Source organism: Xenopus tropicalis, chromosome 5, assembly GCF_000004195.4.
Source record: "Xenopus tropicalis strain Nigerian chromosome 5, UCB_Xtro_10.0, whole genome shotgun sequence".
In the NCBI taxonomy this organism is placed as follows: Eukaryota; Metazoa; Chordata; class Amphibia; order Anura; family Pipidae; genus Xenopus; species Xenopus tropicalis.
The window spans coordinates 133,469,017-133,486,388 of record NC_030681.2 but is presented as its reverse complement, the minus strand read 5'-3'; the positions used below and the strand labels follow the sequence as shown (position 1 = coordinate 133,486,388).

Genomic DNA, 17,372 nt, shown 5'->3' with positions numbered 1-17,372 from the left:
GTTTGGGGGGCACTGTGTTTGGGGGGGCACTATGTATGGGGGGCACTGTGTATGGGGGGGCTCTGTGTATAAAGGGTACTGTATATAAAGGGTACTGTGTATGGGGGGTACTGTATATGGGGGGGCTCTGTGTATGAAGGGCACTGTGTATGGGGGGGCTCTGTGTATAAAGGGTACTGTATATAAAGGGTACTGTGTATGGGGGGTACTGTATATGGGGGGGCTCTGTGTATGAAGGGCACTGTGTATGGGGGGGCTCTGTGGGCTTCCTTAGTAGTACAGTATGAGGGTATAGCACATTTGCATCTGATCCCGCCATTTCAACTATATAAAAGGAGTATTTTTAGAAAAAAATGGGGTGTGTTAATTGGGGCGTGGTCACAAAAGTGGGCGTGGCCAAAAATTGCCGCGCTGCACGCCCCAAATCTTTTTGTCCCTCTTTTTGTTTTTCAAATGTTGGGAGGTATGGTCTAGGGCACAACAGTGAGAGGGCGCTAGGCAAGTACCTCTGTGACAACCCCTAGTCTGGGACCTCTTACCTGGCCCGGTGACTGTGCGCCGTGCTCCCCCCTATACAGCGTCCCTGCGTGTGTGTGCGTTCCTTCGTGCACGCGTATGGGGGGGTGGGTTGAAGTGATGAGGTTGAGGTGGCCAGTCGGATCAGCTAGGGGGTCTGCCTCTGACCGAGATTTTGCGTATGCCTTTTCAACAGCGATTCACTTTATTGCCCATGGGAAGGCATTTCGGGGAGATCAGTTGCCCGCAGTAGCTGATATTTAACCTTGGGAGACTAATCTCCCCATGGGCCATAAACCTTAGAGACTGAAGCTAGTGAGATTTGGAGCCAGCTATAGGCAGTGGGATGAAATGATCAGTAGGTGGCGCTGTTGTTTCTCATTCATTTATTAGCAGTTTACAAATTGCTCATATCTTGAAAACTTGAATAATAATAATGAATTTAAATTGTAAAAGTGTTGATTAGAGCAAGCTGGGCAAATTGCATCAATTTGTTTTCAGTGTCTATATTTCCTTTAATGATTGCTGAGAACTATCTTAGACTGTAAGCTCTACTGGGCAAGTTTACCTCCTTCCTCCTGTCTCTTTACTAGTTATTAACATTGGACACAAACCGCCGGTAATGTTGCCCATAACAACCAATCAGATCTTTGCTTTTGTTTTCTAACTTGTAGGTGACTGTTGAAATCTAATTGCTGATTGGTTGCTATGGGCAACATCACCAGTATTGTTTGTCTCCAGTATTAATAAATAGGTTATTCTTTGGGTAATTAGGGTTGACACCTGTCCGATTTTGACCGGGAGATGTAGATGGTTTGCGCCATGTTGGCGTGACACGCCCCACCACTCGCCTCCCCTTTGTCAAGGTTTATAACCCAACAAAGATGGCAACCCTATGTGCAGTTGTACTTTGCCTTTATTATTGTATTAACCCCAATGCAATCTATTATTAATAATGAGACACTGGAAAACCCAGGCAAACCCAGGAAAGAAGAACTCCCCAACATTTTCTGATGAGATTTCACTTTACAGCATTGATGAGAATCAGATTTTGTAGCTGACAAAAAGGCCTCAGGGACCAGAAGGCCGGACCTTAACCTGAGAGAAGTAACTATAAAGGCCCAGACTGGCTCTATAACTATAAAGGCCCAGACTGGCTCTATAACTATAAAGGCCCAGACTGGCTCTATAACTATAAAGGCCCAGACTGGCTCTATAACTATAAAGGCCCAGACTGGCTCTATAACTATAAAGGCCCAGACTGGCTCTATAACTCCCACACAATGAAGCCTTCTCTTCACCAAGAAGCCTATGTCCCATTTCATTCGTGTTTGTGACATACAAGGAAGTTATTCGCGTTACTAGCGCCTTTCAGGTACTGAAACAGTTAACTGGAACCCATAACCCGACCCAACAACAACAACAACAACACGTGGTCGGCGTGACGTAGCCTGACAGGCCGTCATGTTTTTGTTCTTTATCCAATCGCAGGCAGGCATAGCAGGTTCGTTTGGGCGGGGACCTCCTTATTGTAGCCAATCACGGAGCGCCGAGGGCGGGTTGCTGGGGGTTTCACCGTAACCACAATAAAGCGAAAAGAGACAGCTGCTTCCGCTAACGGGATCCGACCTGCTCCGATGTAGCGAGAGGGAAAGAGACAGGTTTGTGTGAGCTTCCGCCTCGTTTGTTGGGTAGGACTCCCGGGGCCCAGACAGCTGCTGGCGGCCTACAGTGAAAGTTGCAGAGCAGCAACAGGTTCCAGAGGAGCTTTCCCTATGTACTGTGGGGCTTGTTCTCTAACACTGAACTCATTCGCAGCCGGACAGTAACCCATCACTGTATTTTGTACATGAAGCTACACAGTAACTGGCTGCTTTGGTTTACTGCACTGCTGCAAATGTGCCCTGTGTTACCTCTCTCCACCCTGCAGTTTGCCCTGGGGCAGGGAGGGTAGGGTTATACACCCAGGTATAACGGCATGGCAATATAGATATATAGTCACTTTCAGTCTTGTATATAATATATATCACCTTTTCTTCCTACTCAACAACATAATACCAAGGGGTTATGTAATACATGGGGCAAAGTTTGTTCTAGGCTGAGTCACCTTTAGCAACCAATCAGCAGTGAGCATTTTCTGGTCACCTGTCCTAAAGCAAAGGCTTCTATGGGTTACTGCAGATCAGCAGAACTTGAGCACTTTATTACATTCCCATAAACCCCCATAAGTAATAGAAGGCACTAAGGAGCAGTAACACTTAGCAACCAGTAAGATGTAAACAGGTGACCTGTAAATGCTACCTGCTGATTGGCTGCTATGGGTCACTGCTCCTGGGCAACTGTAGTGCCTTTTATTACCTCAAAAGTGTTTATACATGGACATTTTGGGTTGGGGGCTTGGGTATCGAGTAGCTGCTGTTACTCAACAGATATACCTAAAGGAGTCCATAGTTCCCGTAGCCAGATGCACTTGTTGGGTGCGCCACTAATCAAATAAGGAAATTGATACACTTCCAACTGGCTGTTAATCAGTGACTTTCACTTCTCAAGGCAGGGGCATGAATTGCAGTGTTTATTTTTAAGGAGCCTCGTAAGGTCCCTTATTGTTTGTAGGTACCAAGGCATCCTGCAGGCTCAATAAGCAAACCCTTGCCTTGGAAAATTATAGGGGTGCTAGTACTTCTTCTAAGAACTTACTCATTGTGCACCAAATCTTTTTGATAGAGGCGACATTCAAGTATACATACAGTATGTACCTATGACATTTCTGCATTTTACATGTGTGCCGGCCCTCAGGGACCTCATAAGGTCCCTTAATCTTTGTAGGCATCAGGGCACCCACTAAGCTATAGAGCTGAAGGGCTTGTCATCACCCAGATGCACCATCAGACCCACATTAAGGCAAATGCCCCTTGGAGAGATTAGTCGCTAACGATAAATCTCTGCTACCGCAGGTGAATAATCTCTCGGAAATACCTTTCCACCGGCAACAAAGTGAATCGCCGCAAAGGCAAATGCATAGCTTTGTCTTTCCGAAGTTGTGCAAAAGTTTTCTCCTGCAGGAGACTTTGTGCGACTGTAAAACGAAGCAATGCATATGCGTTTCTACTGGAATTCATTTTGTTGCTGGTGAAAAGGCATTTTGGAGAGATTAATCACCCAGTGTCAGGGCCGCCATCATGGGGGGGAGAGGGGGTAGTGTTGTGCCGAGTCCCATGAAAGCTTCCTCCATTAGGGGGCCCAGTTGTGCCACGAAAGCTACGCAAATTGCTTAAGTTACATATAAAGTTATGCCAAAACGTACGCAATTTAGGTATCTCCTGCAAAAACTACCTAGAAAACTGATGGCGGTCCTGATTTATCGTGGGTGACTAATCTCTCTGTGAGGCATTAGCCTAAAACTTAATATCAGTAGATTTGTACAATATACAACCTGTATGATCAATATGTAGCTAGGAAGGTGCTACTTTAGGGTAAGGCCCCAATGAGGCGCATTGTCTACCTGAGTATAGGTGCAGGCTGACAATCCGCCCAAACATTTAAAAAAACTTCTTGTTGTGCCTGCACCCAGAAGCATTGTATCCGCTTGGGTGCAGGCACACTCGGCCAATATCTGCCAATAACTGTGAGACTTGGCATGTATTTTAATGTTGCATCTGTTCCATTTTGCAGAATTAAAGCCATGCCATTCCTGGGTCAGGACTGGCGCTCTCCAGGCTGGAGCTGGATGAAAACTGATGATGGATGGAAAAGGTGTGACTTCTACTGTGATTATGAGAGAGATGACAATTTCAACCTTCACTTGTAAGTACAATGCACCCTGCAACCTGATTGTGTTATACTATGGTCCATGTGTGTAGCTCCAGGTGATGTGTGAATCCTGTACTTACTTACTCGTGTCTACTTAGCAAGCTCTTAAAAGGAAACTCCTCTGTCAACCCGGAACAGAAACAACAGTTCTGAATAGAATGTGCCTCGGCGCAGTGATTTCAGACTAAAACACATTTATTAGCAGGATGTCTTATAAAAGTTTAAAAAATGGCAAATAGAAACATGGCAGCCAGTGAAAGGGCTACATCCATGGCAAACCTTTAGCCCTCAGATGGTAAATTTGTGTACTATATTGATCTAATCAATATTTCTTTGACCTAACAGGCTAAATGTTGATAATCCAGACTTCTATGCAGCTGACAAGTTAGACGTTTCAGCACAAAAGAGAAGAAAAGAACAATTTAACAACACTACAAAATGCCAGAGTAAGAATTCTATTGCCTTTACACCAACAACATAGGTGTTATAAACACTGAAATGTAACCTTGGGGAAGTGCCTTGGGCTGATCCTGGAGAAGAGAATGATGTTTAGGGAAGAACCAGATCTGACAATCTCATATTTTCATTGGATATACTGTTTGCTTGTCCAACACGCATGTTCTTCCCTAAACAGCCTTCTCTTCTCTGGGGTTGCTCTACAAGATAAAGCGTATGGCAACCCTATTCACTCATAAAAAGCTGAATGGTTTATATGATTTACAGCAGTGATCCCAACATGTTGCTCACCACCGCTTTAGGGTGAAGACACATAGAGCTACTAGACGCAGCTACTTGTCATGGCTACAAAAATAGTCAATGCTGTTCATTTACTGATAACTGTCTCTACATGTGTTTTATCAGAGGAAATTCTTAGTATTGTCTATGGCAGGGTATTTTCTGGAGTTTAGTAGCTGTGAAAAAGTAGCTGCTACTTGTAGCTCTGTGTGTCTTCATCCTTAATGTTGCTCCCAGTGGCCTCAAAGCAGGTGCCCATTTTTAAATCTATGGCTTGGGGGAAAGTTTTGGAAGCACAGAGACAAAGATTTACTCCACGCAGAGCATCCTGCAGGCCAGCAGTCCACATGGGGCTACCAAATAGCCAGTTGCAGTCCTTATTTGGGGTCAGTAAGGAACTTTGGAACTTGGGTCACCAAGGAACTTTTTTCATGCTTGTGTGGCTCCCCAACACTTTATACAGTACATTAAATTGTGTTGTTTAGTTTTTTTCACATTATTCTTTCCTGCATATAAATGCCTCATATTATGAATCCTTCTCGCTTGTTCTCTCTTTCTCTCACGCAGACTTTTATCATGAGAAATGGATTTACATACAAAAAGAAAGCACGAGAGAAGTAAGAAAGCTCTGCTCTGTATAGTCACATGTGTGTCTAAAATGATCTGGATCTCCATAGTTTGAACTAACTAACAAATTAAACAGTGCCACTAATAACAATAATGATTGCCTTATATTTCTTCATTAATCCATTATTATATTATTAATCCGTTACTATCTCGGACGATACTTCCTTGTGCCAGTGCTTTCTCTTTACAGCCTTGCTTTAGCAACTTTTAATAATACTTTATGGCTTGTTCTGTGCTATCTATTGGATTGGATTGTAGTGTTCTAGTGTAAGCCAACATTTCCCAAACCATATAGACTGTTAATAGAATGAAGAAAACCTGCCAAAGGAGCTCACAACCACAAACAGTATTATTAGAACAGAATCTAGGAATCTAGAGGTTACTCCTCTAGCTCCCACTTTTTGTGGTTGATTTCTTGGGAGGGAATTTATTCAGGAGTGCAAAATTTTACCTAGTACAGGTATGGAACCTGTTATACAAAATGTTCGGGGTTTTTGGGATAAGGGGTCCTTCCGTAATTTGGAAGTTCATACCAGTCTGCTAGAATCATTTAAACATTAAATAACATCAATAGGAGTGTTTTCACCACCAATAAGTGGTAAAACTTAACTTAGTTGGGATAAAGTACAAGGTACTGTTTTATTATTACAGAGAAAAAGGAAATATGTTTTAAAGGAGAAAGAAAGGCAAAGTGACTTGGGGGTGCCAAAATGTTAGGCACCTCCAAGTGACTTTAATCGCCTACCTTCTACCCCGGGCTGGTGCCCCTATACGGAGAGAACAGCACCAGCCCGGGGTTGCTGCAGCGCTTCCTCCTTCCTGGTTTCGTGCACGTGCATGCGCAGTAGATTTAAAAGCCGAACTTTAACAGAAAACAGCTGGTGCTGTTTTCTCCAAACAGGGGCACCAGCCCGGGGTACAAGGTAAGCGATTAAAGTCACTTGGGCGTGCCTAACATTTTGGCACCCCCAAGTGACTTTGCCTTTCCTTCTCCTTTAAAATTTAAATTGGAGTCTATGGAAGAAAACCTTCTCATATTTCAGATCTTTCTGGATAACACATTTCCGGATAATGGATCCTATACCTGTACTAGTAAAACATAAGACCAGTAAATGCTATGTAGGATACAATGCATTTGGTACAGTACCCATAAACCTATGAGCAGGCACTGGTGATACTGTAATTCAATGATGGGTTAATATATACACAGTTCCAGGTGATACTCATAACATAGGCCAAGATGACCCAACCCATATAGAATAAAAGTTCTTCTCAAGTCCCACTGTTTGATCGCTCACAGATCATATCCACTCTTATAATGTACCACAGATATAATGTACCACAGTAAGTAAGATATAGGCTCTTGGGTTTAAATATTATATAGATTCTTCCTGTCTCACTCTCCTTTTATCCTGAGCCTTTCTTACTCTTATCCCTTCCTACAAAGTCTGTGCACGTCCCTGGTCCTCTCTTCTTCCTCCCCAGCCACTTGAGTTTCTAAAATGTAGGCTTCCCTTTGCCCAAATCATAAAGGGGGTTGTCTCACATCATATCAAATATATAACTCTTGTCTCAATTGCTTTTAAATCTTTCTCATCTCTTTCAAATCATAGCTGTGACATTTTCAGGGCATGCAGCATTGAAAAGGCTGTTAGAAACAGAATATATTGGAAGAAATATCTTTCTCTAGTGTTTAGCCAACTGCCATTATTCGCATCCGGCTGCAGAAGAACAGTGCCAAAATCTTATTTGTTCTGCTGAGAAGACATTTGTTATTTGAAATGGAAAAACTTCTCACATAAATGTCTGGCTTCTCATTTTGATCCCTGCTGGATAAAAAAAAACGACACATATATAATGAGAAATATTGTACTACCTACTGTGATATATAGAATTAATTTATAGAGTGTCATGACCTATATAAATGCACCTGTGCTTTTATACTGATTGGATGCCTTGGTGACTTTCATGATACCACTCTTTTCTTTCCAGCAGGGGGCACATTAGCTCATAAATTATTTTATAGTAGAAGGAATTTAAGGATATGATCACTGTGTGTTGTGTGCGAATGCACTGCACTGCACTGCACTGCACAGTTTGTTGGCTCCATAAATAAGGTATAATAGTAATTTAGGGTGGAGCAGGGGGAAGGATATCTTTGTGTAGGACTGCAGTTTTGATATTAAAATATAATGTGCAGAAATGTCCAGGATCTACAATAGATGGCCCTGCCGCTGAGATATAACCACCACCATGGCCCAGAGATCCTTCATTTAATAATCCTTGTTGTTTAGAAACTGTAGGGGAGTAACAAAATGTGGCCAGCATGCAATGTACTGTGCTACATGTACTGCTATACAGGTATGGGACCCATGATCCAGAATGCTCAGGACCTGGGGTTTTCCGGATAAGGGGTCTTTCCGTAGTTCGGATCTCCTAACTTAAGTCTGCAAAAAAAATATTTAAACAGTAATTAAACCCAATAGGGTTGTTTTGGCTCCAATAAGGATTGATAATATATTTAGTTGGGATAAAGTACAAGGTACTGTTTTATTATTATAGAGAAAAAGAAAACAATTTTTAAAAATGTGAATTATTTTATTAAAATGAAGTCTATGGGAGATGGCCTTTCCGTACTTTTATTTCATTTGGTTTCCTCTTTTTTGCCAGAGACATGGTTATTGCACACTGGGTGAAGCATTTAATCGTTTAGACTTCTCAAGTGCAATTTGGGACATCAGAAGATTCAATTATGTGGTGAAGGTAAGCAGCTTTATGGTCCTTTTTATATCCAGTTGTTTAGAGAAAATATTAGTGCACATAATCAAAGGATACATGTCTGATTTTTTTTGGCATCAGGTGATATGGAAAGCCTTTATCTGACCACTTTTTCACAATTTCCTATGGAGGAGGCTTCTCCTGTCAAAAATCTTCTGTGAAATTAAAGCCAGTCCTGTCCATTATCCAATCTTTCATCAACAGTCTATGACTAAGTGCCTTACAGCAGTGATCCCCCAACCAGTGGCTCAGGGGCAACATTTTGCTCTCCAACCCCTTGGATGTTGCTCCCAGTGGCCTCAAAGCAGGTAGTTATTTTTGAAAGTCTGGCTTGGAGGCAAGTTTTGGATGCATAAAAACCAAGTATAATGCCAAATAAGCCTTCTCTAGGCTGCCAGTCAACATAGGGGCTATTAAATAGCCAATTAAAGCTCTTGTTTTGACCCCAGGAACCTTTTTTTTTTCCATTTAAATGTGGCTCACACGTATAAAAAGGTTGGGGATCCCTGCCTTACAGTATGAAATGCAGTAGCCTTTTTATGGACATGTAATGCTCTTTAAATATATGTTTTTACTTCATTGAAGCATCACTGTTGGAATTTTTGGAGTGCCTGTCCAGATTTTTATGATATGGTTAATCTGTTCCCTGTAGCTGTAAGTTTGGGGCAAGGCACCCAACCTCTCAACTGGTGAGTTGTACCGCTTGCACTTTTTGGTATTATATTTATTTGAATTCATTATCCAATCTGGCCTGCTGACGGATGCCTTATGGGGCACCAAACAAATTATGCCCATCCTTTTATTGTTCTGTTCATGTGAACCTATAGCCCAAACAACTGGAACAGCAGCTGAAGAGGAGCCAGTTCACCCTACACTGGTAGGTATGGTGTTTTAGCAGCTTCAATTTTTAAACTTGTCCAACTTCTGAACCAGTTGTCATGACTGTCGGCCCAACATACTCTTACTGATTACCATATGAAACTGTTCTATAGCTACATATATGGCAAGCTTTTTGGGCTTGAGGGTCAAGAGTTGCTAGGGTGGCTGTGATCTGCTCAAGGGTTGTTCCACTTTCCTACTTTTCTCTCAAGCATATGGTTGGCAGACGTTTGACAAGAACCCTTATTATTTACTTACTATTTCATCTTAAATATGTGTCAGCAGATATTCGATCTTGTACTGATTGAAGTATTTTGTATCAAACCCTTTTTTTCCAGTTGCTTCAGTTAATTGCCAAGTCCCAGCTTACATCACTTAGCGGCGCAGCACAGAAGAATTATTTCAACATTCTCGAAAAGATTGTTCAGAAAGGTAACAGGATCCTTCACCCATTGAAATATGGGACGGGTAATGTTACAGCTGGCAGTCGGCTGAAGATGTTAATCTTTAAGAAATCATTGTTTCATTTTTGTATTTCTCTTGGGGCTAAATGTTGAAGTAGATGTTGTGTACATTTGTGTGGTTAGATTTGTCACCAACATAGCATGCCATTGCCTCAAGTTCCCCAGTGAAATCCAGTTAGGTCTGTAGACGCACACCACTTGTTATATATATTAAAGTGATACTGGCAGTTCTAAATCAACAGCAGCATTGGATTCCTGGCATAAGCATATCTCTAGGTTGTGTGGTTGTCTTTTACAATGGTAGTTCACCTTTATATTAATGTGTAGAATGATGTAGATATTGGTATTCTAAGATAATTTACAATGTATATTTTTTATGATTTTTCGGTTATTTAGGTTTTTGTTTGGCAGTTCTCTAAATTGGTATTTCAGCAGCTATCTGGTTGCTAGGGTCTTATTTATCCTAGCAACTGGGCAGTGGTTTGAACAAGAGACAGGAGTAAGAATAGGAGAGGAACTGAATATAAAGATAAGTAATAAAATGTAACAACATTAATAACATTTTAAAAAGTTTTTTGGCAGAAGAGGAAGGCAAATAATTAAAAAACTTGAAAAAATAATTGACGAAAAGGTTGCAAGGAATAGGGCATTCTATAACATACTAAAAGTTAACTTATAGGTGAACCACCCCGTTTACATGGCACCTCTTTCTACAGTGTGTTCTTTCTGTTCTGTAGCATGTCAGAGGCTGGCCTTTCCTCTGTTGTGCAAGCTGTGACCTTTGATATATGGCAGTGATCCCCAACCAGTGGCTCGTGAGCAACATGTTGCTCTCCAACCCCTTGGGTGTTGCTCCCAGTGGCCTCAAAGTAGGTGCCCATTTTTTAACTTCTGGCTTGGGGGCAACTTTTGGTTGCATAAAACCCAGTGTAAAGCCAAACAGAGCCTTCTGTAGGCTGCCAGTCCACATAGGGAATACCAAATAGCCAATTATAGCTCTTATTTGCACTCCAGGAATTTTTTCCATGCTTGAGTTGCTCCCCAACACTTTTTCCATTTGAATGTGGCTCACGAGTAAGAAAGGTTGGGGATCCCTGATATAGGGGAAGACCATCACAGCTTGTAAAACATAGGAAATCCCACCTCCTGTCACACTGTAGAGTAGAAAGTACATCCTCCAGCAATAGAGAAAACTCCATTGTAGGTTGTTGCCCAAATTAAAATTTTTCATATCTATCTATCTATCTATCTATCTATCTATCTATCTAATAATTATAATAAATATAAATAAATATATACTATTATAAATATATATTGTTAAATATTAGGGGCAGGTCTAAGCATGAATCAAGGAGAAGGGCTGCAAACACACATTTCTAGGAAAAAGCATGACCAATTCCAGTATATCACTGTCAGCGTCACAATAAAATTTTAAGCTCAAACTCCCATTTTAGTGCAGTGTGAACCATCCTGGTAACAGTATCCAACCGTAGGAAAGCTGTACCTTCCTGAGTGAGTTCTTTAATCTGCCATTTAGTGTTCTGGTGACAGGGCAATTTAATATCTTATTGTTGAGCAGAGATTTATAGAGCAGAGAAATATTACACGGATCTACATTCTGGGCAGGAAAACAACAGAAAGGTAACCAAAGACTTAAATGGGTATTAGAGGATCTATCCAAGGTCATAATAAAATGTAACTAAACGCCCACAGTCAGTCTATGCTTTCATATCAAACAAAACCTTCTGCCAGTCAGCTCAGGGAAGCAGAAGAGGAACATACAGAGATTATTATATAAAGCTGTTGTTAAAAATAACCAGAAATTGCAACCTTAACCCCTATGTAAAATCAATACTGCATGTATACTCTTGGGTGGGATGCATGATCAGTAGGTAGTACTGTGTGGGCTGAGGGGCATTCATGTATTTCTAATGCCTCTAATAAGTTTTTCCCCCCTCCAGCAACTGAAGATCAGTACAACCCACGTTTGATACGAGAACTCCTGCAAGATTTGAGCTCTAGCCTCTGCATTCTGATACAGGAAGTTGGGAGATGTGTATTGGTAGGAAATATCAATATCTGGATCTCTCGCTTGGAGACTATTTATTCATGGCAGCAACAGCTGATGAACCTTCAGATAACACAGGTAGTTAATGTTTTCTGTGAAACAGGTAGGGCAAATGAGGCTATTTTTGGGAAGAGCAATGGTGTGGTGGAGGAGGGTTGACCACTCCAATGGTACACATCTTTTGTTCTTCTTTAAAATAACAACAGAGATATGACGTTGCCCTATGCAGAATGTGCTTTCTGTTATGTAGTGTCGGGAGGAGCTGGGGTAACTTTTCTGTATATGCCCAGGCTGTGACTTTTGACAGATAGGATAGGAGAATGCAAGTGCCAATCAGAATGGAGCACAGATCACGGCCTTTGAAATAAAGGAATTCATTATCTGTGCAGTGGTGCATTATGATGGTAGAAACATTAATAACTGTTCTGTTTGTTTTAGCATCTCGATGGGGGCCCTACCATTCGTGATCTCCCTTTGCATATGCAGACCAATATAATGAACAGATTTACTGATGCCTGGGACATTATTAATCTTGGCCAAGTCACTCCTACACTACACGTGCTCAGCGAAGATCGGCTTCTTTGGCAAAAACTATGCAAGTACCATTTTGCTGAGAAAATGGTAAATATTACCATCATTATTATTACTATCAATATAATTGTCACGTATTTATAAAGCACCAACATATTCCGTATTGCCGTACATTAAATGGGTGTATGCATTTAACATACAGATGTAGATACAAAGCAACTAATAATGGATTTAAGAGCTAAAGAGGACCTTGTTCAAAAGAGATTACAATCTAAAAGTACTATGCTGAGACTTGATTCAGTTAATTTAATAATAAGGAGTGATGTATGTATGTATGTATAACTTTATTTATAAAGCGCCACAAGGGTATGCAGCGCTGTACAGTCTTACAATATACACAATTACACACAGGGAGGACAAGTGATATAATAAATAAATACAATAAATATATATATATGTATATATAAGTGCCATGTGGTATGAGACACAGTAGGAAGGAGGTCCCTGCCCCATAGAGCTTACAATCTGAGTGATATAAAATATACGTAAAATAAATGTGACATGCCCATTATTCATGAGCTTGGGTGTTCTTGGGTGTAAATTGCATGTAATAGCTGAGAATTTTTTCAAATGAATTTTACAAAAGGTAGAGTCCTGCATTGGGCCCGGTACCCTCAGAGCAAAATGTGGGGCAGGTGGTTAAATGCCAGTGTATATTGTGCGGTGAGTTTGGTACAGAATTTTGATCTACAAACCCTAATCAGCTTCTTCACCTTCTGCCCACCCTCAGCCAGCATAACTTCCATGTTTATGATAATGTTACTTTGGGCAGGGTAGCAGGTCTGAGTGGGTTAAAACATCACTAAAACACAAGTTTAGGTTTGGGTTGGCAGATCCCAGTTGGGTGCCAGGGTTTCTAGGTTCTAATGTTCCTTAATTCCAGTCCCTTTCAATTAAGGCTACACATATGTATCAAAAATGGTTTTTGTTCCTTTCCAGAAAAGACTGATACCTAGATATATTTTGCAGTGTCACTGTTTTGTGTTTGAACCCGAGGACCCATTAATAAATGAAAAAGTATCCAAAGATATCAATGCATTAAATATGATATAAGTTGTGCCTCTTTCAGTGACCCACCATTTAGGCAGGGAGGGAGGGTTTTTAGAATTACAGAAATACTTGGCACCACAATCCACTCAGGGCAAGGGATCATTAGCAATCTGTAGAGATTTTCAAAAGTGATGGATTTTTATAGTAAAAATAATCTGAGCAGTATAATTGAATTTAGGGATATATTCACCATTCCTGATTGGTCAGCTCTCTCTATATTAACTAACCCTTTTATTTCTATGTTATCTATTTTTATATATTTACTCATATTTCCCATAGTTCTGCAGGCATTTGATTGTCTCAGAGAAAGGTCACATTGACTGGAAACTGATGTTCTTCGCTCTTCAGAAATTTTATCCAACAAGGGAACAATATGGGGACACTTTACAGTTTTGCCAGCATTGCAGCATCCTGTTTTGGAAGGTAAATACACAGAATTACTTGGTTAAATGGTTCAGCAATGCACAGAGTGCATTAGGCACTGATATAGGGTATTTGGCAGTGGATTGCACTATAGCTGTACATGCAGTGTGCCTGGATAACCGGGTACATTTGCATGTGTAGAAATAATGTAATGTATAAAAAGGATTCTTTGATTACACACAACTTTTACCAGTGCAACAGTATATTATATTTTAATTATTAGTTATTATTTTTAATTATTAGTTATGCACACCATTAGGCAAATACAACCTCATTGTAGAGATATCAGTATTTTGTTTATTTCTTTAATTACCTAACAGTACAAGTTAATGCTCAAAGTACAATCTTTTTGTCCCTAGTCCCAACCTTTACCCTTGGTGCCTGGTGTAGCCTGGAGGCCGTCACTTTAACAGCTGTAATATTTAATAGTGGAAATACACAGCGTAATCCAGTGTTTCTCATTTTCTGTTCTACCTTTCTGCTCTGTTTCCTTCTTTCCTTTCAAAGGATTACCAGCTTGCTCTTATATTTAAGGTATTTGCAGCATGTTTATATTCACACTTTGCTTTCCGTTTTTCTGTTTTTCTCACAAAACTATACTTTTTGTTCTATATCAGCACCAAGAAATAGATCTCCATAACATTCCTATTTAGTCCAAAGTGAAACCAGCACCAAATATTATTCATTATTGGCTGCAAAGTTGGAGACATTTTTAGTTATCATATATGTCTCCTTTATGGAAATCTCTCTCTCTCTCTATTGTATATAGATTCTAGGAATCCAAGGCTTATGTGAGTTAATCCCACAATTCCACAAGTTCTTTCAGGCAGGTTAGGCTTAGGTGCCGGTTGATGGAAAGTGAACCCAGTCCGGACCTAACCCTTCTGCTCCCAAACTAAAAACCCACCTGGCATGCCGTGCTTATTTATATACCTGCCCACAACTTGCTTATCTCCGTGGCTATAGTGGTTATATCCCATGCATCAGAAGGTCACATGGAGTACCTAAGAAGAATTAACATTTTTATTAGAACTAATACATGAGCCTGAATTTAGTGTGCCACTCATCACTACCCAATTTGGGGAATGTCGACAGCTTGATTACCCTAGGGGTGGGTACATTGACTGCACAGCAAAGGGACCCTATACACTGAAATGTTCCTGCCAGTGGTGTGATTACTTTTCTTTCTTTCCTTTTCTTGTTTTACCAGGACACAGGACATCCCTGCACCGCCAATGATCCTGCCAGCTGTCTGATTCCAGTTTCTCCCCAGCACTTTATTGACCTCTTCAGGTTTTGATTGTCACCTTCTATTCCCCCATCCCTTTGTTTTTCTTTTAATGTCTGCTGTATTGAAAAAAAACAAACAGGTACAATACATCAGAAAATGCATTTTAAAATACTAGGGATGCACAAAATGGGGAATTTTTGCAGTCAGCTGAATGCTGAATCCTCCACCAAAGATTCACGGTAATATGGAACCAGATCCATTCTGTAATTCACATTGAGAAGTGAGCATAATACTATGAATTCAAACACTACATTGAATCCCTTAGCTGGGCATTTTTAGTGGATGATGTTTAAGCACTTATGTCAGCTAGTTCTGCTGATTGATGGTACAAGTTTAAGAGACCAAAATGTTATCACTTTTTTTAGGCGTACTTATTGCTGTCTGATCATTCCTTTTGTTGACACTAAAATATGATATCAGTATGCATTCCCATATCCTTGGCGACATGCCAACATGCAACATGTACTTCTGTGGCTGCTTTGGTGCATTATTTCATTCTCAATTCCCTTCATGATAATTGCAAATTTCTTGGTTTCCTTGTGAGGCAACTTTGGAAAAGCTAAAGCGATGCATGTGTTTTACACTTTACATAATCACCAGTGGGAAGGCTATGGCACACAAGGAGATTAGTCGGCCTTGATATATCTCCTCTGCCACAGGCGCCCAGTCTACTTGTCTGTCATAGCCCCATAAGTGTAAAAATCGCAAAATGCATGCAAAAAATTTGAAGACAGGGAAAATGCTCAGTTAAATCTGCATTTGATCTTATTTCTGTTAAACGCTTAGACAGGGTTTTGCTTTTTATCAAGAGGTTTTATAGAAATCCTTAATTATGCACATTTCTGTTTAGCAGTCTAAAGACAATGGCAGAATCAATGTAATCCAATGAATCTATAGAGTTGTTTTACATACTGCCAGTTATTTTCTATGGAAATACTAAATCCTGTGCCGGAAATTGATTTCTCCCTTTCCGTTGGCTAATGTATTTGTATTTTTAAATGTCGTTGTTATGTATCTCTTTTCCTTTTTATTTGTACATGTGATTTATATGGGACGATTGTTTTTAGCAAGAAATACTGTATCTGTGTATGGAGGGGAGCAGTCGTAAATGTGTGACTTTGGGTAATGTGCAATGCATGGATAGGTCTTAATCATTTCAGCTTCACTCTGTGTCCTCCATGGGCAGGGAAGTCACTCTATAGGATAATATGCTGAAGGATATAAAACTGAATTGTATTCTGACCTGTGTCTGTAAGCCAAAATGCAATTGAATAAAAGGCATATTGTGTTTATCGGTTGTGTATTTGTTCTCCTGTATTAACTGGATCACATAAACCCATGGGAAAATGTTAGATATGAAGAATAAAGATAATAGAGTAATTTTTCTGCTAGTGGTTGACGCAAGGAGAACAAAGACCATAGAGGGGTCACCACATGACCTGCTCAGTCCAACAGAAATATAAAGGAGAAGCAAAGCCATAGATAGAAGGTAGTAGCACTGGAGACATGTCACTTCCCCCCCCCCAAGCTGCACCAGTGCACCCCCCATACTGCATTATTTGCATTGCCTATTGAGAAAAAGCAACGCATGGCAGACACCATTACTTTATCACGTCCTGCAAGTGGTTGCCAACACTGCACAGTTTAAAAAAGTACTAATCCAAATGAATATGGCTAGATATGGCTTTTTATAGTGAGCCTAATGCACCAAATTTCCCCTTCAAATCTTTGATGCAGAAGCTTTTAGCCTGGGACAAGCATCATATAACCTGGATTGGCTGGATCCACTGCATTAAAATAGAACATTACCAAAACCTTTGTACCTTTTCAGGACCCTACCAACCATAGTACCATTGCCAGACCTCCAGAGACTTCAGCCTGCTATTAATATCTTTATATGGCAGAATAAACATCCCCAAATTTAAATACATATCATGTACTAAAATAAGGCTAATGGAGGGCTCTCAGCCCCGAATGTGACTGAATATTACCAGGCCGCCAGAATAGCCCAATGGCCCCCTACACATGCAGGTCCACAAGCCCAGCTTTCGGTTCAGACTGAAGATGATGTACTGTGTTGTATCCTTATCTCTGACACCAGGTATTATGGTTCCCAAAGATACTTTTACAAAACACTGGG

At 40.6% G+C, this 17,372-nt stretch overlaps 1 protein-coding gene across 2 annotated transcripts; it reads left to right on the top strand.

The window, feature by feature from the left end:
* The first annotated feature begins 2,050 nt into the window (after positions 1-2,050).
* fbxo25 (F-box protein 25) lies at positions 2,051-16,524 on the top strand. Of its 2 annotated transcripts, XM_031901740.1 has the most exons (11): positions 2,051-2,177; positions 4,189-4,320; positions 4,672-4,772; positions 5,629-5,678; positions 8,359-8,451; positions 9,684-9,777; positions 11,771-11,955; positions 12,316-12,498; positions 13,798-13,941; positions 14,449-14,475; positions 15,152-16,524. In XM_031901740.1, exons 2-11 carry the CDS (start codon positions 4,199-4,201, stop codon positions 15,239-15,241), a joined length of 1,089 nt encoding a protein of 362 aa, XP_031757600.1. In that variant the 5' UTR covers positions 2,051-2,177; positions 4,189-4,198; the 3' UTR covers positions 15,242-16,524.
* Positions 16,525-17,372: the final 848 nt, after the last annotated feature.